This window comes from Anopheles maculipalpis, chromosome 2RL, assembly GCF_943734695.1.
Source record: "Anopheles maculipalpis chromosome 2RL, idAnoMacuDA_375_x, whole genome shotgun sequence".
NCBI lineage: Eukaryota > Metazoa > Arthropoda > Insecta > Diptera > Culicidae > Anopheles > Anopheles maculipalpis.
Window position 1 is genome coordinate 29,565,470 of NC_064871.1, and position 22,782 is coordinate 29,588,251.

The following is a 22,782-nucleotide window of genomic DNA, read 5'->3' on the forward strand; positions in this document are numbered from 1 at the left end:
CCCTCGATCGTCAATCAGCGCCACGGACATGTTTTTCTTGTTGAAGGCAAAGCAATTCTTGACGCGTATGCCGTACGTTCCGTTCGGGTTGGTAACTTCCGCCTTGATCGTGTACTCCCGGTTGTAAACCGTTTCCCGTACGCGTCGTCCAGTACTGTCCAGAAACTTTAATGCCACCGCACCACTGTCATCCCTGTTGAACGTGAAAAATCGAAGAAGATCGAACGGTTTTTTTATCTAGGCTGGTGTTCCTTTTAGAGGATCAATGCATTAAGCAAAAGGAGAGTCTTGGGTGCGTGCTGAGATGCTTCATGAAGTCCTACGCAACATCTGATTGATGAAGACATTAGCAAACGCCTTCAACACGAGTCGGGGGAAAAAGCGTGCATTCTCGGTACGTAATGGCTGCTCAATAAGGAAAGGTTCATGATGGGGCACTCGCTTCACACAGCACATGGCCATGGATGCGTGCGGGTATAGTTGTGGGGTGCGGAGGATGCCAATTCCAACCTTCCAGTCAGCTGCAATATTCATGAAGGCCACTGTCATTCGTTCGTTCGCGCATGTCCGGTTCGCTGTCTATTCGTTGTTCCGAAGCACAATCGACTAGAGGTCGACGTTTTTTTTTCTTCTGCAGAACATTCCATAAATTTAACACCTACTAAAAAGTTGACTCTCAATGCTGGATCTTGCATGTGTAAATGGGCGACGCACATGCCTAGAACGATCATGACGCGTTTCTATCTCATTAGCACTAATCGCGCCCGGGTGGCGTAATATCACTTACATTACAGCTGCACTGCAATCTCTTCGTTCCCATCCCCATTTCCTTGCTGTGGTGCAACGTTCGGAAATTGTCTATACGCATGTGCAACGTTCTCACTTACCTAGCGAATCCTGTTTTGCCGCATGTGATAACGTAGAATTTGTCGTCCGCCAGCTCCAACGTTTTGTGCACCCGGACGGCCAACTGTACGGAGCGTTCTTCTGTGCGCTGTGTTTGCAGGGAAGAAGAGGAGCAAGAAGATGGCACCAATTTGCCAAACGGTTAGAAATGGGGCCTCGTTAAAATGTAACTAAACAGATCGGTACAAACCCCCACGCTGTGACAGCTTTATGAGCTGTTATTGCGATGAAACTTCGATTGCTCGGACGTGTTATTAATGAGTTTTGTTAATAAGGCAGCACCAGCATTAGATGGTAGATTTTCGTGGTAAGAATTGCTTTTTAATGTAAAACACACGGCAGTGCAAGCGTTTGTGTGTGCCTTTAGATAGAGTAAAGGTTAAAAATTGCGCTTGCGATTTGATGCGGAAACAAAAGACTTCAACATAAGCGACGAACCTCTAGGATGAGGTTGAGCATGGTAAATAATTAAAATTTATAGCGTTTTTGGAAGAGATATACTAGATTGATATCCTATCAGGATGTGTAAATCAATGAACTATGAGTTTTTATGAGTTTGCATAACTTTACACACAATACGACAATTATTTTCCGCTGCAAATAAAATGCTTTTATACTCATGGTCCATGGTCATGGTTTATACAAACACCTGCGGAAAATATCTTTGTTGGCAAATGTTTTTAAGGATTTAAAATCTCAATTAGTAATATAAAAATAAAAGACTCATTTTACGAAGAGTCTTGACTCCCTTTTGATATTACGTGTAAAAATAAAATAATATCCTTGTTAGAACGATAAAATGATCGAGCATTTTAGGAAAATACAGCAAAATTCATAACATTGCTAATGCATGTCGGTACATATTTTTGTACAAGGCCCTTGGGATTTTTGGGTTTTTTTCGCTAAGAAAAATTATTTAGTTAAATTATAGTTGATTGACTCTATTTTATTTTCATACGTTTTGGAACATTTTAATTTACCAACTAAATTTATTTTCCATTAGTGTTATTATAGCTAAGCTTACAGTCACTACAGTACCTTTCCAAAATTAAATCGAACAAAAGAACCAAATCTGGAACACGACTGTTCAAACACTATGTTTTCAAGTATCATCGATCGTTAAAGTGAGCTTCCTTCAAACACGACATGGGAACGAACTGCCCCTTCGAATGTAACACACCGTAACAGCGTCCCTAGTTCCGCACTCAGCCAGATGCTTGAGAGGAAAAAGTGGAAATTTTGTTATTACTTTCCCTGCTTCACTAGCCGTTCGTGCTGCGTGGCCTAAAATTTGCAAACCCCGGCAGCTTATACATTGATCTGGTACGATTGCCTGGAAGCTTCGTACGTACGCTGAAGGGCGTCACTCGCATATCGATGATTTTACAGTTTCTTCTTCCTTTCATTGGAAAAAGTGAAATATTTCGATCGGGAATGTGAGGGTAGGTTTCAATTTGGAAAATTTTAAACTCTACGCCAAGATACGGCCATTTGAAAGTGTCACGAAGGAAAGAAGCGTTATTGGAACACGTCTAATGAGCCGTCAGTAATGGTGACGTTCCAGATGAACTTCAGCTCAGCATCGTTAGGTGAAGCTTATTAATTTTGGAATTGATTTTCCCAACCCCCTTCATTTCCGTCCATTCACATGACCTGAAACTCATATCGATGGTTTCGTGAAGCGTGGCTGATGCTAGCCCTCGGCCTGCGTTCAGCACGCAACGTCTCGCGTGTTGTCTCTTCAGTGCGATGCGTCCTCGGCGATTGAATGTTCGATTAAAGGCGCCCATCGACGTCCGCTGTGAAATGTGTACTGTGACCTTGCGTGGCATAAATCGTTGTGAGGAGGCAGAAGGGTTCGTGCGGTATTGCGTCAACACAAACCCCCACACCCACTTGATAGGAGCGATCGGTGCTTTAACCTTCGCCGAGTGACCTTCATTGTTGCAATAAAACCTCAAACAACCAGTAAAGCACCAACTGGGGTGCTGAACGAATAAAATTGATCATCTTTGGGCTTGGGGTGTTCTTTTAGAGGGCAGATAATAAAAGAAGAGGTAAAAAAACTGATCTCAAATGCTCTTCATCCGATCGCATCATACATCATGCGAAGAATGCGCAATAACAAATCATCGCATCGATCAGAGGCCAGAATTATGGTGCGTGGATCAGTTCTTTGTTTGCAGACCTCCTACACGAAGGCAACGCATCACATTCCCGATCAGTTGCCGTTGACCGACAGCAAGCCAACGCCACTTGCCAGTGAACCCTCGCAGCAGTGAGCGTCCATGAATAAGTCATCAGCCGCCCTGGATACGCTTAAAAGCTTTTGCAGGTAGTAGCCCGAAGGCAGGCACTTTTAGCCGAAAAGTTAGGTCCAACGGTCCGGCCAAGAATGCTGCCGAGCTGCCCATATGGATAAGCATATCTTGAAGTTGTAAGGCGAACGAACCTTGTCGAACGGCTCCGAAAGAAATGGCTTCTTTTTATGCACATCCGTCCGTCCGTCCAACGCCCTGGGATGCTAAAGAATCTCACAACAAAGACTCGAGATGGGCGAAAGTGAAAGTGAAAAAGTATCTCAATTATTATGAGATCTGCTCGCGGCCGGCACTCTGAACGTTTGGAGACTGACAAAAAAAAAAGTCGCTCGAAGAAGATTGATTTTGCAACAGACTGTGCGCTGGAACGTAGATAAATAAATGCACGCTGACAGATCGAGTTTTTCGCTGTCAGCAATTCGATGGCCGTTTGTCGGTGTTCCGTTTTGCTTCGGTGCTTCGTGCCCAACCGATCAAACGCGTTGTCATCGGATTGGAAGGATTGGAAATGATCGATTGAGAGTGCCGAGTGGGTGTGGATGGTGACTGTGGGTCCCCGTTCTCCGGCATGCGTCCCTTAGTTTGAGGATCGCGGGAAAACTTTCTCTCTAGGGATCAGTTTACAATGTCATTTGGCGGACCGAAGGCAGGGGGTTCGATAGCGTTGGTCTGTTTATTTGTATACGTACGGTGTACGTATGTTTTCATTGCAGGCAACATTGACAAGCCACGTCCGGAGCGTTCAGTTCAATTAACTTAGGCATGGCGTGGTATGCGGTGCTAATGTTGTGAGTTGCGTCTAATCATTCAGTTAATGACGTTAGGGATGTTTTTTTTTTTTATGCGATAGATGTGCTTGTTAGGGGCTTAGTATTGCTTTGGTTAACTGCTTTAATTTTTATTTATTTATTCATTTATTTCTTGATTTATTATGACTCAACGCCGTATTGAATCTAAAACTTGAAATGTTATAACTGCAGAAATCTGAAGGTAAATAGGATAAATCAAACACAGAAAAAGTTTTGCTTTGTTAACCTACACATTTTTCTTATCAAGAACGAAGTTGAGAAGCACATACCGTGTGTACTAAAACAACAGCGATTTTCATGAGATTTTTCCCAGAATTGAATTGTTTGTTATAGGGATTTACCCAACTAGCTTCAAAATTAATTATTCGTACATTGATTTTTGTCCTTAAACTAGAATAGAAAATAGTGAGGCACAGGATGATTACGGGTTATAAGCATCCACAATTACACATATCCGAATACGAGACAAACGATGCAACTATAATAGTGGACAGATTTGAGTCACCTAATTGGGTCGAAGGGCTTGGGTTGAAGAGCTTGGGTTGAAACCCTCTTTTTCAATCATTCAAGAACGGCCTGGTCGTATTGTTAGTTGAACCTTTTTAATGTAATAGAAATTTAATCCAAAATCTCAAGTCTATTGACTTGAGTTAGTTTAATCGTTGTAGAACTTTTATCTCTAGGTTGTAATATCAGTCTGAGTATACAATAATTTCCTTGATAAGACGATTTGTGCGCAATGCGGCGATGTGTTGTCATACTTAATAATAAATAAATAAAATAAAAATGAGACAGTAATTATCTGAGACAAAGTCATCTATGCGACCATCGATCAAAAAGAGCAGCTGAGATCATCAATCATAGAGTCTAGAAGGGCTGATGGTAATAGAATAATTTGGGCAATTTTCTATCGGCGAATGTTGTCTAAATTTTTTCCGGAAAGTATGTAAAGCTCTATAGTAATAACTGATCGCTAAGGCCTCAGTAAAATATTATTTATTCGTACTTCGATCATTGTTTATAGACAACATATGGAAGGCGTCAAGCAATACGGTCAAGCCGTCCTTAATGCAATTGAAAAAAAATGTATCCAAGGGATAAGCTTGTTAAATTGCTTAGGACCAGGTTGTCTGATTTTTATTGAAAATTGATAACTTTTTTTAGAAAAAAATTGAATATAAAGGTTTTTTTCTTATTGAGCATAGCTGTCGTTGATTGGTGACAGAGGTGACTGTAGCGCCGATCTTAATACAGTCGGGAGGTCTAGGACTCAAATCTCATTTGGACCGTTCATCAAGTAAGTAAGACAATCAATGGCATCTCAGGCTTGGATCCTTAGATTATAATCATTAATTCGCCGAGTTTAGGGCGATATCCTTTACTGTCCCGAATGATTTGATCATTCTTATGCCAGTCTCCATTTTGTCTGTCTACTTGACCCAACGGGCCAAAAGCGTTTCAAACGAAACAAACAAAACTTCCACCTATATTCATCTCACGGGTCAAACACCACATTGTTGCACACTTTTGACACGTTCGAGGACCCTCACACCTACGCCATCCAAATCTGGTGTGGCTTGCCGCTCATAGGGTCATAATAGTCATAGGAATTGGTTCAACGATTGCAGTACATCGTTCAGCACACGGATGCGATAAAATTTGCATCAACACTACGCTGAAAGCGTTCCTCTCTAACGGCCCTAAACCACTCCGAACGCGTGCATAATGCAATTTATGCGGAACAATGCAATTTATGATAATGGATTACAAATAATGGGCTCCACCGCGAGGCCCCGAACCCCAGATCTAACCCGGCTCCAGAATCCTGCCCTTTGGCGGGAATAAAAGTGCGACCGGAAGGTAAAACGCGTGCGACCTACAAAAGTCAACCTCATTTGGTGGAATAGTTGGGCGGTCAGTGAGGCTATCGAGGCTGGGCTGTTTTGTTTCCACCATTCCGTCCATTCCATTCAATAGAATAAAGCGGTAGGGCGATAAATTTTCGGATTCTGACAAGAATTAGCCCAACCGGTGGTCAGTGCTGCAGCTTCTCTTTTCTGTTGTCCCGGTCGCGGGAAAACCGATTTCCCGTTATCGTGAGCTTTAATCGGGGTGCACACAGTGACCTAGTAAAAAGAAGGGGCATCATCAGTTCCAGAGCTCTTTGGAAAACTGATTGGGTGGAAATTCTGATAAAAATTCCTCAAGGTGTGTCCGGCTCCGTGCTGTTCCGCCGAGAAGTTGTTGCAGTGACAATAAACTCTTCCTTCTGGAGCATATTTTATTTTGCTGAAGAATGTATTTTTGTTTAACATACATATTTTCCCAACCATTTCTTTGAGTACAAATCAGTCGTTGTTCTCGATTAAGCATCAAAATTCTACTGGTCGGTTCAACCATTACGTAAATATTGCATTCTTTCTGCTCCGAGCCACGTTATCGAGCAGTAATTTGTTTCCCTTCGGGTTATTTTCCTTCCTGTGCGCGATTACGATTATCAATAAGCAGCAAAGCCGCCCATTATTACATGCGGCTGCAGCTGCATGCAATAGTTTACGTGCCGTGCGGACACGACGATCCGGGCTCGTGTTGAAGGCGATATACGTTTGTTATTTTGTTGCATTCGCGGTAACCGTCCAGGTAATCGCCAGTTTTGTGGGTAAAACGTGCAAACGAAATGCTTCCGGTAAGTGTATGGTCCTGGCCCACCAGATGTTACTTCATAGCAGTGGAGTGGAGCCACGAACCAGACAGAAACGGACAGTTTTGCTTACGTTAAACTTTTCTTCCCTGCGTTGAGTGGTTTTGCATTGTAGACGGGTATGTTTGGGCTGTCTTGTTTTCGCAGCAGAAAACAAGATGGACTGAGTAATAACGTATGATAGTCAAATAATTGCGATAATTTTAAAATGCTTACATTAATCAGGATTCGTAATTTGCGGTGACAATTAATCATTGTAAATGGGTTTTTAATATTGTTTTCAATCATAACATTTTAATGCTCTCAAAAGATTGTATGTATTGAATTTAAAAACGTTTACTCTTATGCCCTCAAAAAATTAAAAATAAATATGTCTTTTCTTTAGGAATATATCTTAGATATTCATGCAAACCACAAAGAGTTCAACTCGGAACAAAAATTACATCGTAGTGAAGATTTGAACCATCCCATTCGTCTGAACGGAGAAGAATATCCAGGACAAGTTAGACGGATTGTTATGAAGAACTTGCTTGTGAACGTTAATATGTCGGATGAGTTTCTCAACTCCCGACAACAGGAATCAACAGACATTTTGGCGAGCAAACCTTAATTGGAGGACTTGTCATACGATCGCAGACTTTTTCTTGCTTGTTGCTTTTCCTGAATCTCTCTGAAATAGTGTGGAGTTGAGAAAATATATCAAAATCCATCGCACTGCTAGCGAGAGCGAGGTCATTTAAGTCTTTTGGGCAAATCGTTACTTAAATTTCTTGTGTCTTATCGATTTATGTTTCAATCTGTTCATTTTTCTGTGTTTTTGAATATACTAAACACCGAATGGCTTCCTTTCCACTTCCACTACATATCCTCAAGGGACAGACAGATCCCTAACACAAAATCTTTCCCCGTTTTCTAGGCCAACCATTTTCCTCGCGCCCTAATGCACATTCAATTCACCCCTTCCATAATCTTCCCCAAACTGGTAAGATCCGATAATCACTAAAACTGTGCGCACATATCAACATCCGACACCAAAGTGTTAGATTTAACCACGAAAAAGGGGCCGCGAACGATGATCATCGGGCACGGATAAGCGTTCGGAAAATTGTGCCCATTTTCGCTGTCGGAAGCATTTAAATCGCAATAACCATCTCTATCGGCGCTCGAGGGGATCGGTGCCGATCGGTCCAGTCGGGACTCGGTTTGTGCAGAAGGGTAACAACACTCACCCGTATCGGTATCGGTGGCATCTGATCGTGACCTTACATCACCTGGATGCCCTGAATTAGATGGTCCACCCTTGCCTATTTGTGGCATGCGATCGTAGGGCAACACAAGTCCCGAATGCTTGATGATGGTCATGATCACGATTAAGGCTCAGCCCAGGGGTTTTCGTTGAAAGCGGTGGATAGGAAAAGCCAGAACAGAATCGTTTCGTTTAAAACGGGAGTAAGATTAGGGCTTAATCGTGCTAAATCACAGTCAAAGCTAGGCGCAGCTTCTAAGCGCGAAGAATTGTTTAGGGGGATCGTATCTTAATTTAAAGCTGTGAAAATGGTTTTCCGCTTTCCGCTGATTGTAATTTATTCTCGTGTATCAATCGTTTATCTTAATGCGTACTAATTTTCTCTTTCCTAAACATACTTTCCAGTGGGATAAGTGACTGGCGTTTGCCAGTCATGCTAAGCTGCTTCGTGTCTTAGAATGCTTATTCCACGCGTCTTAATATATATATATATAGAAAGAGAGACAAGGCTTTGGAAATCGTTACAATGTTAAATGCTCCACGTCAGGATACACGATTTGTGCCATCAATTACCAGTCACCATTGACAACTCTGATCGAGCGGTTTGGGGCGACTGATGGCCGGACAGACCATTTCTTGCGTGCCTGTGGATCGAGAAGTCGTTTATCTGCATCTGCTGCAAGCGATAGTAAGTCCACGCTACACGTCACACTCGAGTCAGAAACAGAAGGCAACAGAGTTGCACTTAGCTCTCGCTTTCCACGGTTCCTCAGTTTTAATTAAAAACTATAATGTAATGTCGATATTAAGTCACTAAAATTAAAATAAATTCCAAATGCGTTTTGTAGACGATGCTTGCTAGACATGCGATTTAACGGGTGAGAAAACTGAGCAGCTACTCCAACCGGATGCCATCATCTTCACAGTACATTAAACATTAACACCAGCCAATTTATTTCACACCACACTGTCTGCGATCGCGATGCGATGCCTGCTCCTGGCAGTCCGAAAGGAAGAAGGATGTCCATATAATTCTTTGAGCATAAACACTGTAACGCCTCTGGTCGTATGCATCCGAGGATCATGCGCACATCCCGCCCGTTTGACAGCTCCATTCTCAGGAGCAACGGCAGCAGCAGCCGCAGCACGTTAATCAATCAATGTACGGCTCATTTGCTGGACCCGGAGCTCTGTTTCAAAGGCGCCATCGTCGTCTTGTTGCGATACAAATGTGGCAAACAAATGCGTACAGCGGACAAAGGATTTGAGCGATTTTGCATTCTGTTTGCTGCAAGCAGAGTGCTGGACGCGTGCGTTTCTTGCAAGCTACGTTCAAGGACACATGCGTTCGTGCGCCTAAATGTATTCTTCACGCTCCGAGCGACAAGCATATCAAGCTGTCAAAAGAACACTTTTCATTTATGAACCTCGTATGATCGCATCGAAAGCGATTGATTGGCTGCTAGTTGTTGGGTTTCGGTTCACCAACAAACTACGGAAACCGTACCTTCTTCTAGCCTCGCTGCTGTTGATTAATACAGCGTGCGATGGTGTATCTCCCACGGATGGAGACGAGCCCATTATTCTTCTTAATTACGTTCGATTTCGCACCGCGTGTTGATTTAAGCGTCTCAATCGCCTATCATTGGGTCGTTGCGCGGTTACGGTGGACTCGACTATTAATTACCCCATTGCGGTCGTGCACTACGTGAGAGAAGCCGCGGTGCAACAGCAACAGCAGACTTAACTCACACACCGACTCACCATCTCACAGGAAGCGCTGACTAACGTGTCTATTATCGTGGACTGCAAGCTGCCTGTACCGATCGCCGGTGATCGGTGAGCTGCAACAATTAGCATTAAATCAATTGGCTGCCAGCGGTGTCAAAGAGAGGGGAGGGGGGGGGGGGGGTTCAGTCGTTTCTGATTGCATTTAATCGTAATTCCATTAGGAACCGGGGCAAAACCCATCTCTTCCATCTATTGTAGGGTGCATGGTTTCGCATTCTTTATCAGGTGCCGTTTCGATCGATCACGGTCGCATGCGTGTGCTGGAATGTTAAGGCCGGGGCCCCGTAAATGGAGCCATAAATTTGCTTCCGTTGAACGTGGTGGAAATAGATATTAGTGTAGTATAAAATGACAAAATGGCTGAAGCAGATTCGAACGGATTTGTTAAGACATTAAGCGAAATGTCTGAAAACATTCTGTGTTTAAAAAAATTGACTTTGCGGCACAGCATCCAAATACAAACGCGTGGAGAATGTGACACCAATTTAAAAGAAATATTTCAATTTTGAAAATAGATCAGGCTCAAGATATTCGTCAGTTCTGCAGAACATCACAACATAGATATGAGAGATTAATACCGTTGTGTAGATTGATCAATCCAGCAATAATTATCTTCTATTAAAAGCATATACTGAACTTGGAAAGAGGATAATTTTAGGGATATTTTCCATTGCTATGCGATGTAAGTTTTGCGCTCAGAAATCACAACAAAACTTAAGTATAACCGAAGAAGCTGGACAACATGAACACTGTTGTATAAAAAGATCAGTTAATGAAATTTATCAAGACTTATAAATTATTGTTTGACAATGTACAAAAAGGTATTATGAGTTGACTTCAAATTTGTCTCTCACATAAATTTCTCCAAGAGCGCTCTTCTCTGTTGTGCCTGCTGAAAGTTGTCTGTTTCATAGAGAATTGTGACAGATATTAAGGATATGAACCTTTGCCCAGTCCGAGGGACTGCACATTGTACCTAGAGATGGACTGTAGCAAGGATCCTGACCAGTGGTCCTTTCGTGCCTATTTGAATCAGTGCCTTTCGTGCCTATTTGAATCAGTTTCTCCAATTTTTTCGTCATTTCCTTTAAAGGACGGACGCCGTATTGCCAAATTTATCTACATATTTCCCGGCAATATTTTTTTAAAAGCATATCTTCTTACTCTTCTCGGTTCAACAACCTCCGAGGTCATGCCGGCCACCTAATGGTTTACTAGGCTTAGTGATACCACGCAGTTGGATAATTAGTCTACAATACGGAGGAACGGGCCGGAAAGATTTTGACCATCGGCCAAGCTCTGATTTTCCACATGATCTCCATCAAATGACTAGCTCTTCAATGTAGAGGACAAGGCCTCTACCGTTTGTGGTGTCAAAGACAGGAAGGAAATAAACATTTTATTCTTTGCTTAGGAAACAAACACAATAAACACTCAAACGTTCATATGCAAAATACAAAACCCGTTCAAAAATTCATTCAAATTCGAATGATTGTCATTGAGTTTTTTTTAATTATTAGAAACCTTTTTTAAAGTTCAACAACGAAAGAATCCGGTTTGGAAAATGTCAAACAGTTCAATTCGATCACTTAAGATACGACAGTGGCTGATAGTACGGACGGCAAGCACAGCCACACAGCCAAACTGTGCCGGTTCTGCTTTAAACTTAGCTCGATACCGGTTCATTTCCTGTACGATAATCGTGCTTTGTTGTCCGCTCATTAGAGTCTAGATTCAATTCTGCTGTGCTTCTCACAGCTGCGCCCGCTTCTAACGTAATACACGTACCGGCTGATCGGCGTGATTGCAATGCACGATCAAACGTGGCAGCAAATAAAGAACGTCTAATGAAGAATCGGATCGCTGGCCAACCGCCATGATTCCTGCCCAGGAGAAAGTAAACTAGTTCAACATAATAAAGTGCAACGCGAAACGCGGCCACAAAGCAACAAAATACTCGCGCGTACCACTAGCAACGTCCAAAAGGGCACAATCACACACTTCTAATGTACAAACACCAAGACACACACCCGGCAGTTCACCATCGTTCGTCGCGTTATCTTGGCCCAGTTATTGGATAAAAAAAAACCACCCCCCTTTCTGTCTCCTGCGCAGGGGAAAAAAATGCATTCCGTGTTGCATCGCGTTACTTCGTTTCGGGCTCGGTCGGCTCGATCATTAGGGAACAAATTACTGCACAGCCACCGGAGCAACTCTCAGGGCTCTCGGGAAGTTGTGCAGGCATTTGGCAAACACACGAACAGGACCCCGTTCCTGTTTGCCGTACGGAACGGATTAATCTGTTCGTTCTACTTTCATCACGAAGCCAGGCTGGACGTGCTTGTTTCACTTGCACCAAAAGCTTAAACCCGCGTAACCCATTTCCGGGTGTGCCGGCCCGGCCCGACGGAGTTGTTCAAAAGCTGCCCCGACGATGCTGTAAATCTGTCCCCCCCCCTCCCCCACCTTGTTGGATACATCGAGCTCGTGACTGGAGCCTGGTACAGGTGCAGCGAGCTGCGAACGAGTTAAACTAACTCTGGTAATCCGCTCTAATCACGACCTATCAACGATTTTAGGGGTTAGGTAAGATCAGACCTTTGTCCATGGTTGGCTCCCTGCTGAGCATGGTTACAACTCGGCAGTTTGAATTTATTGTTGCATACGTGCAGATACAGTCCCAGTCTTTAACGACCTTCTCGACGAGATTTGGACACACTCATATACACCTGAAGTTCGTCTACTTCGAATCGTTTTGGGGGTTGGGGAAATATCTAAACGCTCAATCAATCAATCAAAACGATCGGACCGGACCGAGCACCAGAGCTGACGGCTAACGATTGGTGCCGTAACGTTACGCAAAACATAACGACGTTCGCGTGTCATTCGATTTGATTTTCCAATTATCATACTGATCCACAGTGATGCCAGCTGCCGTTGCGGAATTCACGGCAATTCAAGAGCAGCAGGGAGGGTTACAGGTGATTCGGTTTAATTTAATCAAAAACTCTACCCACAGCCGTATCCTCATTCATTTCGCTGGATGGAAGTGAAGGTGCATTATGTTACGATGCACTGCAAACGATCACGATCTTCACCCAAGCTTCCCAATCCGTGACTAGGGTGGACCTGAAGCCTGTCTCGTTCGCTACACAGAAACATTGTACAGATTCGGACCTAGCCCATGTAGTTGCGCTGGTTAAGATCACTATCGCTCGGCTTGGGACTGTGTAAGTCAAAGTACAGTTGTGCAGCGGAGCAACGATTCGGTTCTGCGGGCAAAAAGACCACAATTAAAATGTTCTATCGAGAGCACTTAAAATATAGGTCTGTAATGAATGACCACGACCATCCGGATCTCCCGGCCGCAAAATTAAACCGTTACCGCGGAAAAAGTTCGACGACGATCGACACGGATTCTCAATCATCCGTACCGTTTGTGAACCTGCTTCCTTCGGGAGGAAACTGGTGCGGTAAAGCTATGCGAGGTATGTCTCGGCAGGCCGTGCGCATAAACTCGCCTAACACAAGCTCAAATTAAGGTCATCCCTGATCCCTGACGTGCAATGTTCTGGATTACCTTTTTTTCCAACCTCACACTGTCCCGTTTGCTTTACTGCTGCTCTCGTTGTCGTGTTGTCTGGCATCCTTGTCGACAGCGATTAATTGGACCGCGATTGTGATGATCGCGGTGTACGTACTCAGCATCCCAGTCAAATGTATCAACCGAGCCGATCGGCCGTGCCCGCGCAAGCAACACCGAAACCACAAACTTGTGACCCTTTGTTGCTGCGGTCAGTTGCGGTACACAACCAGGAACTCTGACACTGGGTACGCTTTTCGATTCGATTACGAGTTCTGCCAAATCCCATCAACGTTGCTTATTGTTATCTTCGGGCAGTGTTAAACCCCTTTTCAAGCGTACATTAGTCAGCATAAAAAGTATTAGAAAGAGATCGTAGAGCTTGTAATGGAAAGTGCGAACAGTTGGGCCTGTCTGTACCGAGGGTTCACAATCTCGGAGGCACAGGGCCGGATGGGCATTAGGGCGCAAATATTCCAAGATCAAAACCACCATTATTGATACAAAGCAATACAATAGCCATTGACCCAGTCCCGTGAGTCCAGTTGGTGGCACGTCATATTAACATGGCGGGCGAAATTAGTATCTCACGATTTAACAGGCTCGTTGATGTTATCTCACAACGCGCAACAAGCCTATTTAATAGACAGACTGTCTTCTGGCATGGTGGTTTGGTGGTGGTTTGTCGTTCGTTTGTAAGCGAAGGAAGAAAAAAAGATTTCGAATGTTTTCGCTGAAATTTGTACATTCATTTTGTTTAGTTTTTTTATGTGGCGCTACTTTCACGTACCGTAAACCCGAGTTGCAATGTTTTTAAATGGACGGTGGAAGCAATAGTTAGATATGTTTATAAATAGTTATTAAAAGCAGCAAGAAAATAAGCTTGACTTTGTAAATAAACATTCAAAGCTTGGGTTCGACCGGTCCCGCAATGGTTCCCACGACTAGCAACGGTGTTCATTTGTGTTAATTTTTTTTAAGCCAAAATAGATTAATATCAAAGTCACTGATTCGTACGGATTGTTCATTATTGCGGCTTGTTGTAGTTTCTTATATCATCATTTTATGGGAAATGGTATTCATCAAAAATAGAAATAGGATTTGGGTGATCTGCGAATGTCAATCGTATTTATATTTATGATGTTCTCTATATTAACGCGCTCTTGAACACCGGTCCGGCCGTCCGAAGACCGGTGCCACTGCTGCTTACACTACCGGTCGTATTTTATTGATGTATTTTCTAGCGTTGTGCGTAATGAATCTGTTAGGAAGAGTCATTCATATGAATCTTCAGTCAATTCAGGAATCGACTCCAAAAAGTTTAATGAATCTTCAGGGCTTCATGAATGTCTTCAGATGCTTGCATTTGATTTCGTTTACCGATAGTATCGGTTTTCTGTGCTGATAACGATTTTCGTTTATTATTCGCAATCAACATTTTGGCAATGTTTGGGTGGTTATTTTTTGAACACTGTTAATATTTAACATTTGATTTATATTATTAATAAACGATAAATATACGGCAATACGGCGCGAGCCGTCATACTTCAAATAAATAAATGTAGGATAAACATCATTCTAAATAAATAAATTATTTCTCATAGATGATCAGGAGTTCTCTTTTCCTGGCCAAGGCACTGTAAACATGTATGTCAATTTGTTTTTTTTGTGTATACTGTTGTTGTTTGAAATATTTACCAGTCGGAATTGTGGCGTTGTAGCAAGGAGAGAGAGATTACTTTTTCGAAGGGATATATGCATCTTTAAAGATTTACAAATTTCTGATAGAGATGCTGATTCATTCATTTAGTTGAAAGATTCATTCCGATTCAAGAATCTGAATAATTTTTATCCAACACTAGTATTTTCACTAGGTTGGGAAAAACCGATTGGAAGTCTATTTCATGATTTATACAATGATATGAACTAAGTTTGAAAAAACTATATATATTTGAAGTCTCGTGAAAAAAGCTGAATCATACCCTCATTTGTTTGATTTTCGAAAATTAGGCGGTCTTATTGTTTTGCCGTATCCTGTTTATTCAAAAAATCAGCTTTCTCTACAAAGATTGCAAACCAAATCAAATTAAACTGTACTTTAATATTGTATTTAATACATTAAGCTAAAAACTTATTGTATTTAATCTGAATTTTCCTTTTAAAATCATTATTAAATACATTGTTTAGGCAATAATATGGCCAGGCCGTGCTTACCGAATATAAAAATACTTTGTGTTGAATTTTGAACACCAAAACTGGTGGCAATTTTCAATATTGGATACTGCAACATCTATTGCATAGCAATGGTCGAATCTAACCAATGCAAATTTGCAAGTTTAATTGAAGTATTTTATTATATCAAATTTGTTTGTTCAATATCTAAATGAAATTCAAATTTCCGCCATGTTAGTGTGTGTGGTCGATCGGCGATCATTGTTATTTGCTGACTATTTTAAGTTGCAAATGCAAAACAAATGCGATTATCAATGGAGAGCAATGTACGAGTGCAACCTTCGGGGGATTTTTTTTTTGCACCGTATTTAGTCTATTGCTGCAGTTTGCTGCTACAGTGCCTCACCCTGCTCAAATCTCCCAACATTGACGTCAAAAAGCCTATTGTGCAGCAAATGCATTTTATTCTATTACTACATAACATGTCCGGGACCAGGCGAGGCGGGAAATCGATTCAAGCCAGTGTTTGCCGTTTTCCATACAATAGCAATCAGTTGGACCGTAGGATCGTTATCGTGCATGTGGCCAACCGATCGGTCCGAGCAGACCGAGACAGAGAATGTGTTTAATGCCTAGCACTATATTTCAATTTCCGCACTAATCGGAACTCCGGGAGACTCCGGGAGTCCCGGTGCGGGAGTCATGATTGTGCCCGATAGCAGTGCGAAAAAATAAAACGCCATCAACGGCAATCGATCCTGCAAGTCCGTCCACCCGTCCACACAGATCAATAGAACTGGTACCGAGGTCTGGGCGATAATCTGCTAGATTTGAATAAGTGAGGTCTCGTACCAGGTCTCGGTATTCATGATGGCGATAAAGGGGCAATGTGTTCGACCCTTCAAGTGGAATGCAACGCGCCGTAACATCGTTGATGCAGGAGTGGAGTTTCCATGGGAAAATGAAAAGCGACACGTAATCTCTTCATTTTGCACATACCACTGGTGATGGTCCGGTTCAGGTACGTACCCACGATTGCGGTCCAGGATAATTAGCGCAGAACGGGGATGGTTCCTGTGGCAGCAAGAAGAATGCTCATCCGCAGCAGACGTTGTTCTGGGTGAGCTGCCGATCTTTGCCGCGAGACGATGACAAGCATTCCCGTGGGGATCCCGCAACGGAAAAGTCCTTGAACGTGACAAGCCATAGCTAGGCAGCCAGCCGGCAGTGCACCGCTTACCGAACATCAACACGAATGGTTGACTGTGTTTGGTTTTACGCTTGTCACTTCAAACCGTCAACCGCGCGAGTTTGACAAGTTGTCGCACATGGCACGATGGCCATATTTTGCACCCTCTCCGCATGCGGCTGGCAAACGGATGGAGGCAATTAACATTCGCCGAATGGGAGACGGTGTTTGTTTCGCTTTCGGTTCTTCTTTTGCAGCATAGAACCTGGATTACCATTCCTGGGCATTCGGAGCATCAAGCGTAGCGAACGATTACAGAACCGAATGGCGACCGTTCTAAATGATCGCAAATGATCACAATTGCTGTCAATTAAGTGATGGTGGAGGTGATCCTTTGAGTGTGTGTGTGTGTTTGGTTCATAGGAATCCCGGTGTTTGAGGATCGATGATTTATGTGACGAAATCGCACCGGGACAGGAAACGTCTTGACAGGCACGAGACACACCAGCCACCATGATAAGGATGGGAGATGGATTGTTGATGAGGAGGGGGTAAATATTCTTCCCCCGGGGGGTTTAAGCCGGTGGTAATCACGTGTATGGTATGTGATGATGATATTGCACCGCTGAACTGCTTGTTATATGTATTCGCTTAAGTAGCTAAAGGAATGCTGTGTTTGGTTTGTTTGATAAGAAAGAAGAATTTTAGAAAACGCACGTACAGAGTGACGGAGTTCTTTTTTATAATTGCTTAAGCTAAACGGAATAGCATATGAGTACCGCTTCTAAGGAATCATTCTAAGGAATGAAATCCACTAGTCATTGTAGTACTCCACAAATCCAAACAGAATACATCTTTTACTAAATTGCCTAAATTGTCTTATATGTCAGGGGCGGCCTGATGGTTTAGGCGACAGCGGCACCGGTCTTCATACGGCAGGACCGGAGTTCAAATCCCATCCGGATCGTCCTCCCGTAGTGAGGAGTGACTATCCAACTACGTGATATTATCGGAGAGTCTAGTAAGCCATTCGTTGGCCGGACTGACCTAGAAGGTCGTTAAGCCGAGAAGAAGAAGAAGAAAACTGATATTTCACATATGACAAGACATTGGATATTACAATAGTGCAAAACTGCAATTTTCAAATCCGCAGCTCTAGCGTACTCTCCAAAAACGTAACAAAAGTGTGCATCCTTCAATCTTATATGCCAAGACGAATCCGTAGACTTGAAATTAAATTCACGACTCAATCGATGGAATGTCTTGAGTAAAGATACTCGATAAAATGACCCGCTTTGAAGTTCTGGCCTAGACTGGACAGGACTGAAAAGCACAAATCACAATATCTTCTTCTTATTGGCTTAACGACCAGGTCACGCTGGTCATCGAATGGCTTATTGGACTTGTTGATACCACGTAATTGGATAGGTGGATAGTGTTGAACCTTAGCCCACACAATATTGCTCAACCCACCATGTGAACCACACTGTTAACTGAGAGAAAAGTAAATGATAAATGATAAACTTGTCACATGTCTTGTCCTTGAACCTTGTCCAAAACCAATATTCCACACCTCATCAAACTGTCATCTAACAATAATCTATTTGTCGTTGCATTACTCACGTACAGGAAACTGATTGAAATCGTTGCTGCACATCAATCGTGATTTTTGCCCCAAAATGTACACATTACCGGTAAAACGTGAGTCACCTGTAATGTCATCAGTTTAAGTACCGCGGAAGAAGTCACCCGTAAACGTATGAACGTGATCGCGACCAAACTACGGACATCGCTGAAGCGCGCAACTCTTGCCAAACCGTTGACAATGATTCCGCTTTTGCTGCAGTTACTGCTACTGGTGCTGCTACGGCTGCTGCTGCTGCTGCCAAACTCATTAATAAAACAAACGAACGATCTGGTTCCATCCGTACTCCCCAATTAAGACGCGACGGGTACGGGACCGTTATTGTAACTAGTAGCACAAGCTAAGCATTAAAATAAAGCCAGAAATGAGATAGCTTACATCACCACCACTCACGTTGCTGACGAGTATGCCACAGTATTCGCTGTTGCCGGACTTGGCGAGCAGGTTGAGGCTAAGCCCGAGCGTGGCCGATCCGTTACCGAAGGTCATGCAGGCCGGTGTCCGAAAGTCTCGCGCGTGCACCACACCGTTGTACGGGCCCGCAAACTGTATCTTGATGTTCATCATGCCGGACTTGCAGGTGGCCGTGACGTGCGGTGCGAACTCCGTGTCCTGACCCGTAGCCTGTGTGGGAAGAAAGAGGAAAAGCGAAGTTAGTATCCGGACTCGGGCTCACAATAAATGATAACAGAGAAAAACTGGTGCTGGAACTATGCGGCAAATGATTTATTACACGCGTTTAATTAAAAACAATCTGCCCCACAAACGAATCTGCTAGAGTTCCTCCAATTCTTTGGCGGAATTCCATCGGTATTTTATGCAAATGCCAAATGAAGGCTTTTGTCTGTGGCTCGCTCGATGAACCGAGTGAGTGTGTGCTTGTAACGACGGGTGTGGAATGATCCCATGCTGTGAGGTTTTACTTTCACTATGAAGCGCCAAACCGAGGCTCGAGATGAATGTAAAGCAGTGGAATGGGACTGCTTCTACAGGCTTAACGATGTTAGAGGCTTACGCAACAGCATGGATCTGTCGGTCGTCCTCTCACGGTCGGTAAGGTATGCCTCGTCGACGTCACGTTCTGTGATCCGTTCTGCACAGAGGCATAATCATGCGCCCCGTTCCAATATCTCTGCAAGCAGCCTGCTGTGGTCACCTGTGCCCTCACAAACCGCAGATTGATTGGATCGTGCAATAGTTCAATTTTCGATGATTGAAGATCACACAAGAAGCATACCGAGGGAAGACCTTTCTAAAACAACAGCAAGTGCGTCATAAAACTTTTGAACGGATCGTTTTCATTTTCAAGAAACCGAGACACCTTTACCCACAGGGCCACGTTCCTGCTGAATTATCATTTCAGTCACGAATTATGTCTAAAAGCAGAAACGACATCACCGCCGTCTTAAAATAGGCGTAAAGCGTTTCACCCAAAATCGAGGATAGTGACAGTTCGTCACAGCAAACGGAACCGAATTTGTCATCACGGTTACCGGCGCATTGTGGACACTTTTGTCGATCAAGGCAATCGGCTCAATGTCAACAGGCCTGAGCGTTACGATCGGGTAGCTCCCTAGCCGGAGGAAATTGGTTCCGCATGGGCGACTAGAGTTGTCATGTTGTTTTGGTCCGTGTCGCCCAGGTCATGGAGGGAAGACTTGGACAGGCCGAACGCCTCCACCTCAAAGAACAGCGAAACATCTGTTCTGCGTTATTTCGGTGTTTCGTCTAATTGTGTTTTGTGGATTCGCGCTGAACTCAGTTGACTGGTGGGTAAAACTTGATCCTTCGAGTTCAAGTCGGTTGTGGGCGTTTGTTTGGTGACCAGTTCCTTTGAGTTCATCGTTCTCAGATTGTTGAAGCCGGTTTACTTAAGCAATCGAATGATTAATTTCGCCAAGTTTTGGAACAACCGGAAAGGAGCTTACATTTGCGTCGGCGTGTTCTTAAGGTTATGAACAGATGAAGAAAATCCGTTTTTAATCTGTAACAGAATTTTGTGTCAAACTTTTCGATTATTGAGCGGTGGGGTTTTTGTTTGGTGGTAAGTAATTGAGCAATAAAGCTAAATGGCTAATGAAACTAATTTTCCAAAAAATGTTTTGCTGTTTTGCCGAACAATCCCGTTATCGGCCAAATTTCCTCTAAATCAATTTAGAAAATCGATCTATCTTCGATAGAAGCAATCCAACGGCTAACGGAAAAATAAGTCAAAGCAGTAGGAAAGCGACCCTCACCGCGTGCGTGCGTGCTATAAATGTATAAATCCCAATCGAAGGTGCTAACAGAAAGTAGATTCACCTCGAAAATCGACTTCCCTCAATTAGATCTTCAACCGTTAAAGAAAAGCCAACGCCAATGTATGTAGTGCCATCCGATCAGCAGCGGCACTCTCATGGTCGACCGACTTTATGAGCACGCGAAAGTAAACCAGCGCTTGCACGTGGGTCTCGTTGCAGCTGATTGGAACCGGGTGACCGGTGGTCGTGAGAAGCACCATCAAATCACCGAAAACCTCGAACGCGGAGCTGCCAAAAATTAATTCGATTGATTCCGAATTGCTCGGTCGGAAATTTACGGCCTTACCGAATGTGTTAACAGATAATTGGCAATTTTCCGACCCGAGAAGCTTGTCGGAAATCGAACCGGAGACCTTCTTATCGATGTGACCGACAACAGCGGATGCTTCTTTGGTGGTTTGGGAAGTGGAGCCAAGCTGCAAACCACAAGAGGGCCTTCGTACAATTAGGCAGACGGATGAACGTGATGATAATGTTCCACTGGGGCAGTACACGCGCCTGCTGATGGCTGCCCGAGGTGGTGACGGACTTGAGAAATTCCAATCGATGGGAAAAAGACCCTAACGCTAGCCTCATTTCTAATGCTACTTGATCGTGCGCTGGTGCGCGCGGTTTAATGATCTGCTTGGGTTAGCCCTTCGATCGTTTCAGTCAGCTTCATTGCGATCGGGCAGCCTTCAAAGACGAAAGGTAGTGGCTTACTATGCAGTTGCTAGTTGCTTATAGGGTGCTCCGTTTATTTTTTCTTTCCCTCAACCGACCATTTCGAACGAAGAAGAAGCTGCTGCATTACTCATCAGCGGACAGTTGACAGCGTTGTGGTAAGCAATCTGTAGGCACCTGTTGTGGCCTGAGTCTGTGGTCGCTTATCGTTAATCATATTAGAAAATGAGATCGGGAATTGACGTTTGTATAGACGTGTGAAGAGCATCGTTGGCACATGAACAGATTGGCATTTGCGCCCCTAATGATAATGGACTGACGGTAGGAGTGTGAAAGTCATTAGGAAAAGAGTGTGTATGGAATGTTCTTCGTAGATTTATGTCTGGCACACAAATAAAAACGCAATTCGCACAATCATGGCTTAGAGGTTTAGAATTTTACAGCTTACGGGACAGAAATGATCTTTAGATCTAGTTTAATAAATTATGATTTTAGTTATTGTAGTTCCATTTTAATTCGTCAGGACAGTTGTTGATTCGAGCTCTGCTACTGATTCATGATCACTGGTTCTATTCGGCAAGGATTTTACAATCGTTCCTGCATTTGAGAGAAAAAGGGGAATTTCAAGTCTATCCTAGCCAACCAATAGTCGTATAAGAACCCAAAATGCATGCAAAATGGAGGAATACTAGCGAAATGGAGGACTTGTTTGCCCTTGTCGTTCTATATCTTAAACTTGGATTATTATTATTTATATTTTTAGATTATACATTATTTGCCTGCATAGAGAAGTGGATATCTTCAACGAGATCAGCAATATTATCCATTTATTATTGTACAATTCACGAGACGTCAAAATCCCATTAGTAACGATCAAAAATAGCGTTTTGGGCAAACTTCAAATGCATTTCCCTTTTTCATGTTTCTATGGCCAACATGGCAGAACAACTGATTGAAATATTTTTGTAGAGAGCTACTTTAGAGTAGAGTTCTAGAAAAATTCGATGATTATATCCGGCAATTTAATTCATTTAATAGTTAAGCTCATACTGTATTGTTATAAAATATTAAAATCTTTTTCCAATGAATTGCACTTGAAAGTTTTAAACTGCGGAAATATACTCCTCATATCCATGTAGGGGTAAAAAAAAGATTTGCTGAGCCTATGCATCGTTCTAAATGAGCCAATCTAGCGTGGGATGACATCATCACTACACCCACCATCCACGTATGAATTGTTCGAAGCTACTTCCGACGCTCAATGTCATCGTGTAGCGAACAAATTTACATATAATCACGGTACTCACAAGAGCGAGAGATACGCAAAAACACATTCAGAGTCACAGAGAGGGAAAAATAAAGATTGATCGTATTCCGATTTAATCTGCAAACCTCGTGCCCGTCGGCGCACACTTTATGCAACGCGTTCGACGCATCCCTTTGGTGACCCAAATTT

General features: G+C 43.1%; 2 protein-coding genes across 3 annotated transcripts in view; both read right to left on the reverse strand.

Moving 5' to 3' along the window:
* Positions 1 to 22,782, reverse strand: part of LOC126558017 (tryptophan--tRNA ligase, cytoplasmic) — a 274,008-nt gene that overhangs the window by 6,706 nt on the left and 244,520 nt on the right. The window lies entirely within an intron of this gene.
* LOC126557988 (uncharacterized) overlaps positions 1 to 22,782 on the reverse strand; it is a 42,557-nt gene that overhangs the window by 967 nt on the left and 18,808 nt on the right. The window contains exons 2-4 of the mRNA XM_050213917.1: positions 18,742 to 18,987; positions 888 to 994; positions 2 to 193 (exon numbers count right to left, since the gene is read on the reverse strand). Coding sequence (XP_050069874.1) covers positions 2 to 193; positions 888 to 994; positions 18,742 to 18,987 — 545 coding nt within the window. The remainder of the gene's footprint in view (position 1; positions 194 to 887; positions 995 to 18,741; positions 18,988 to 22,782) is intronic.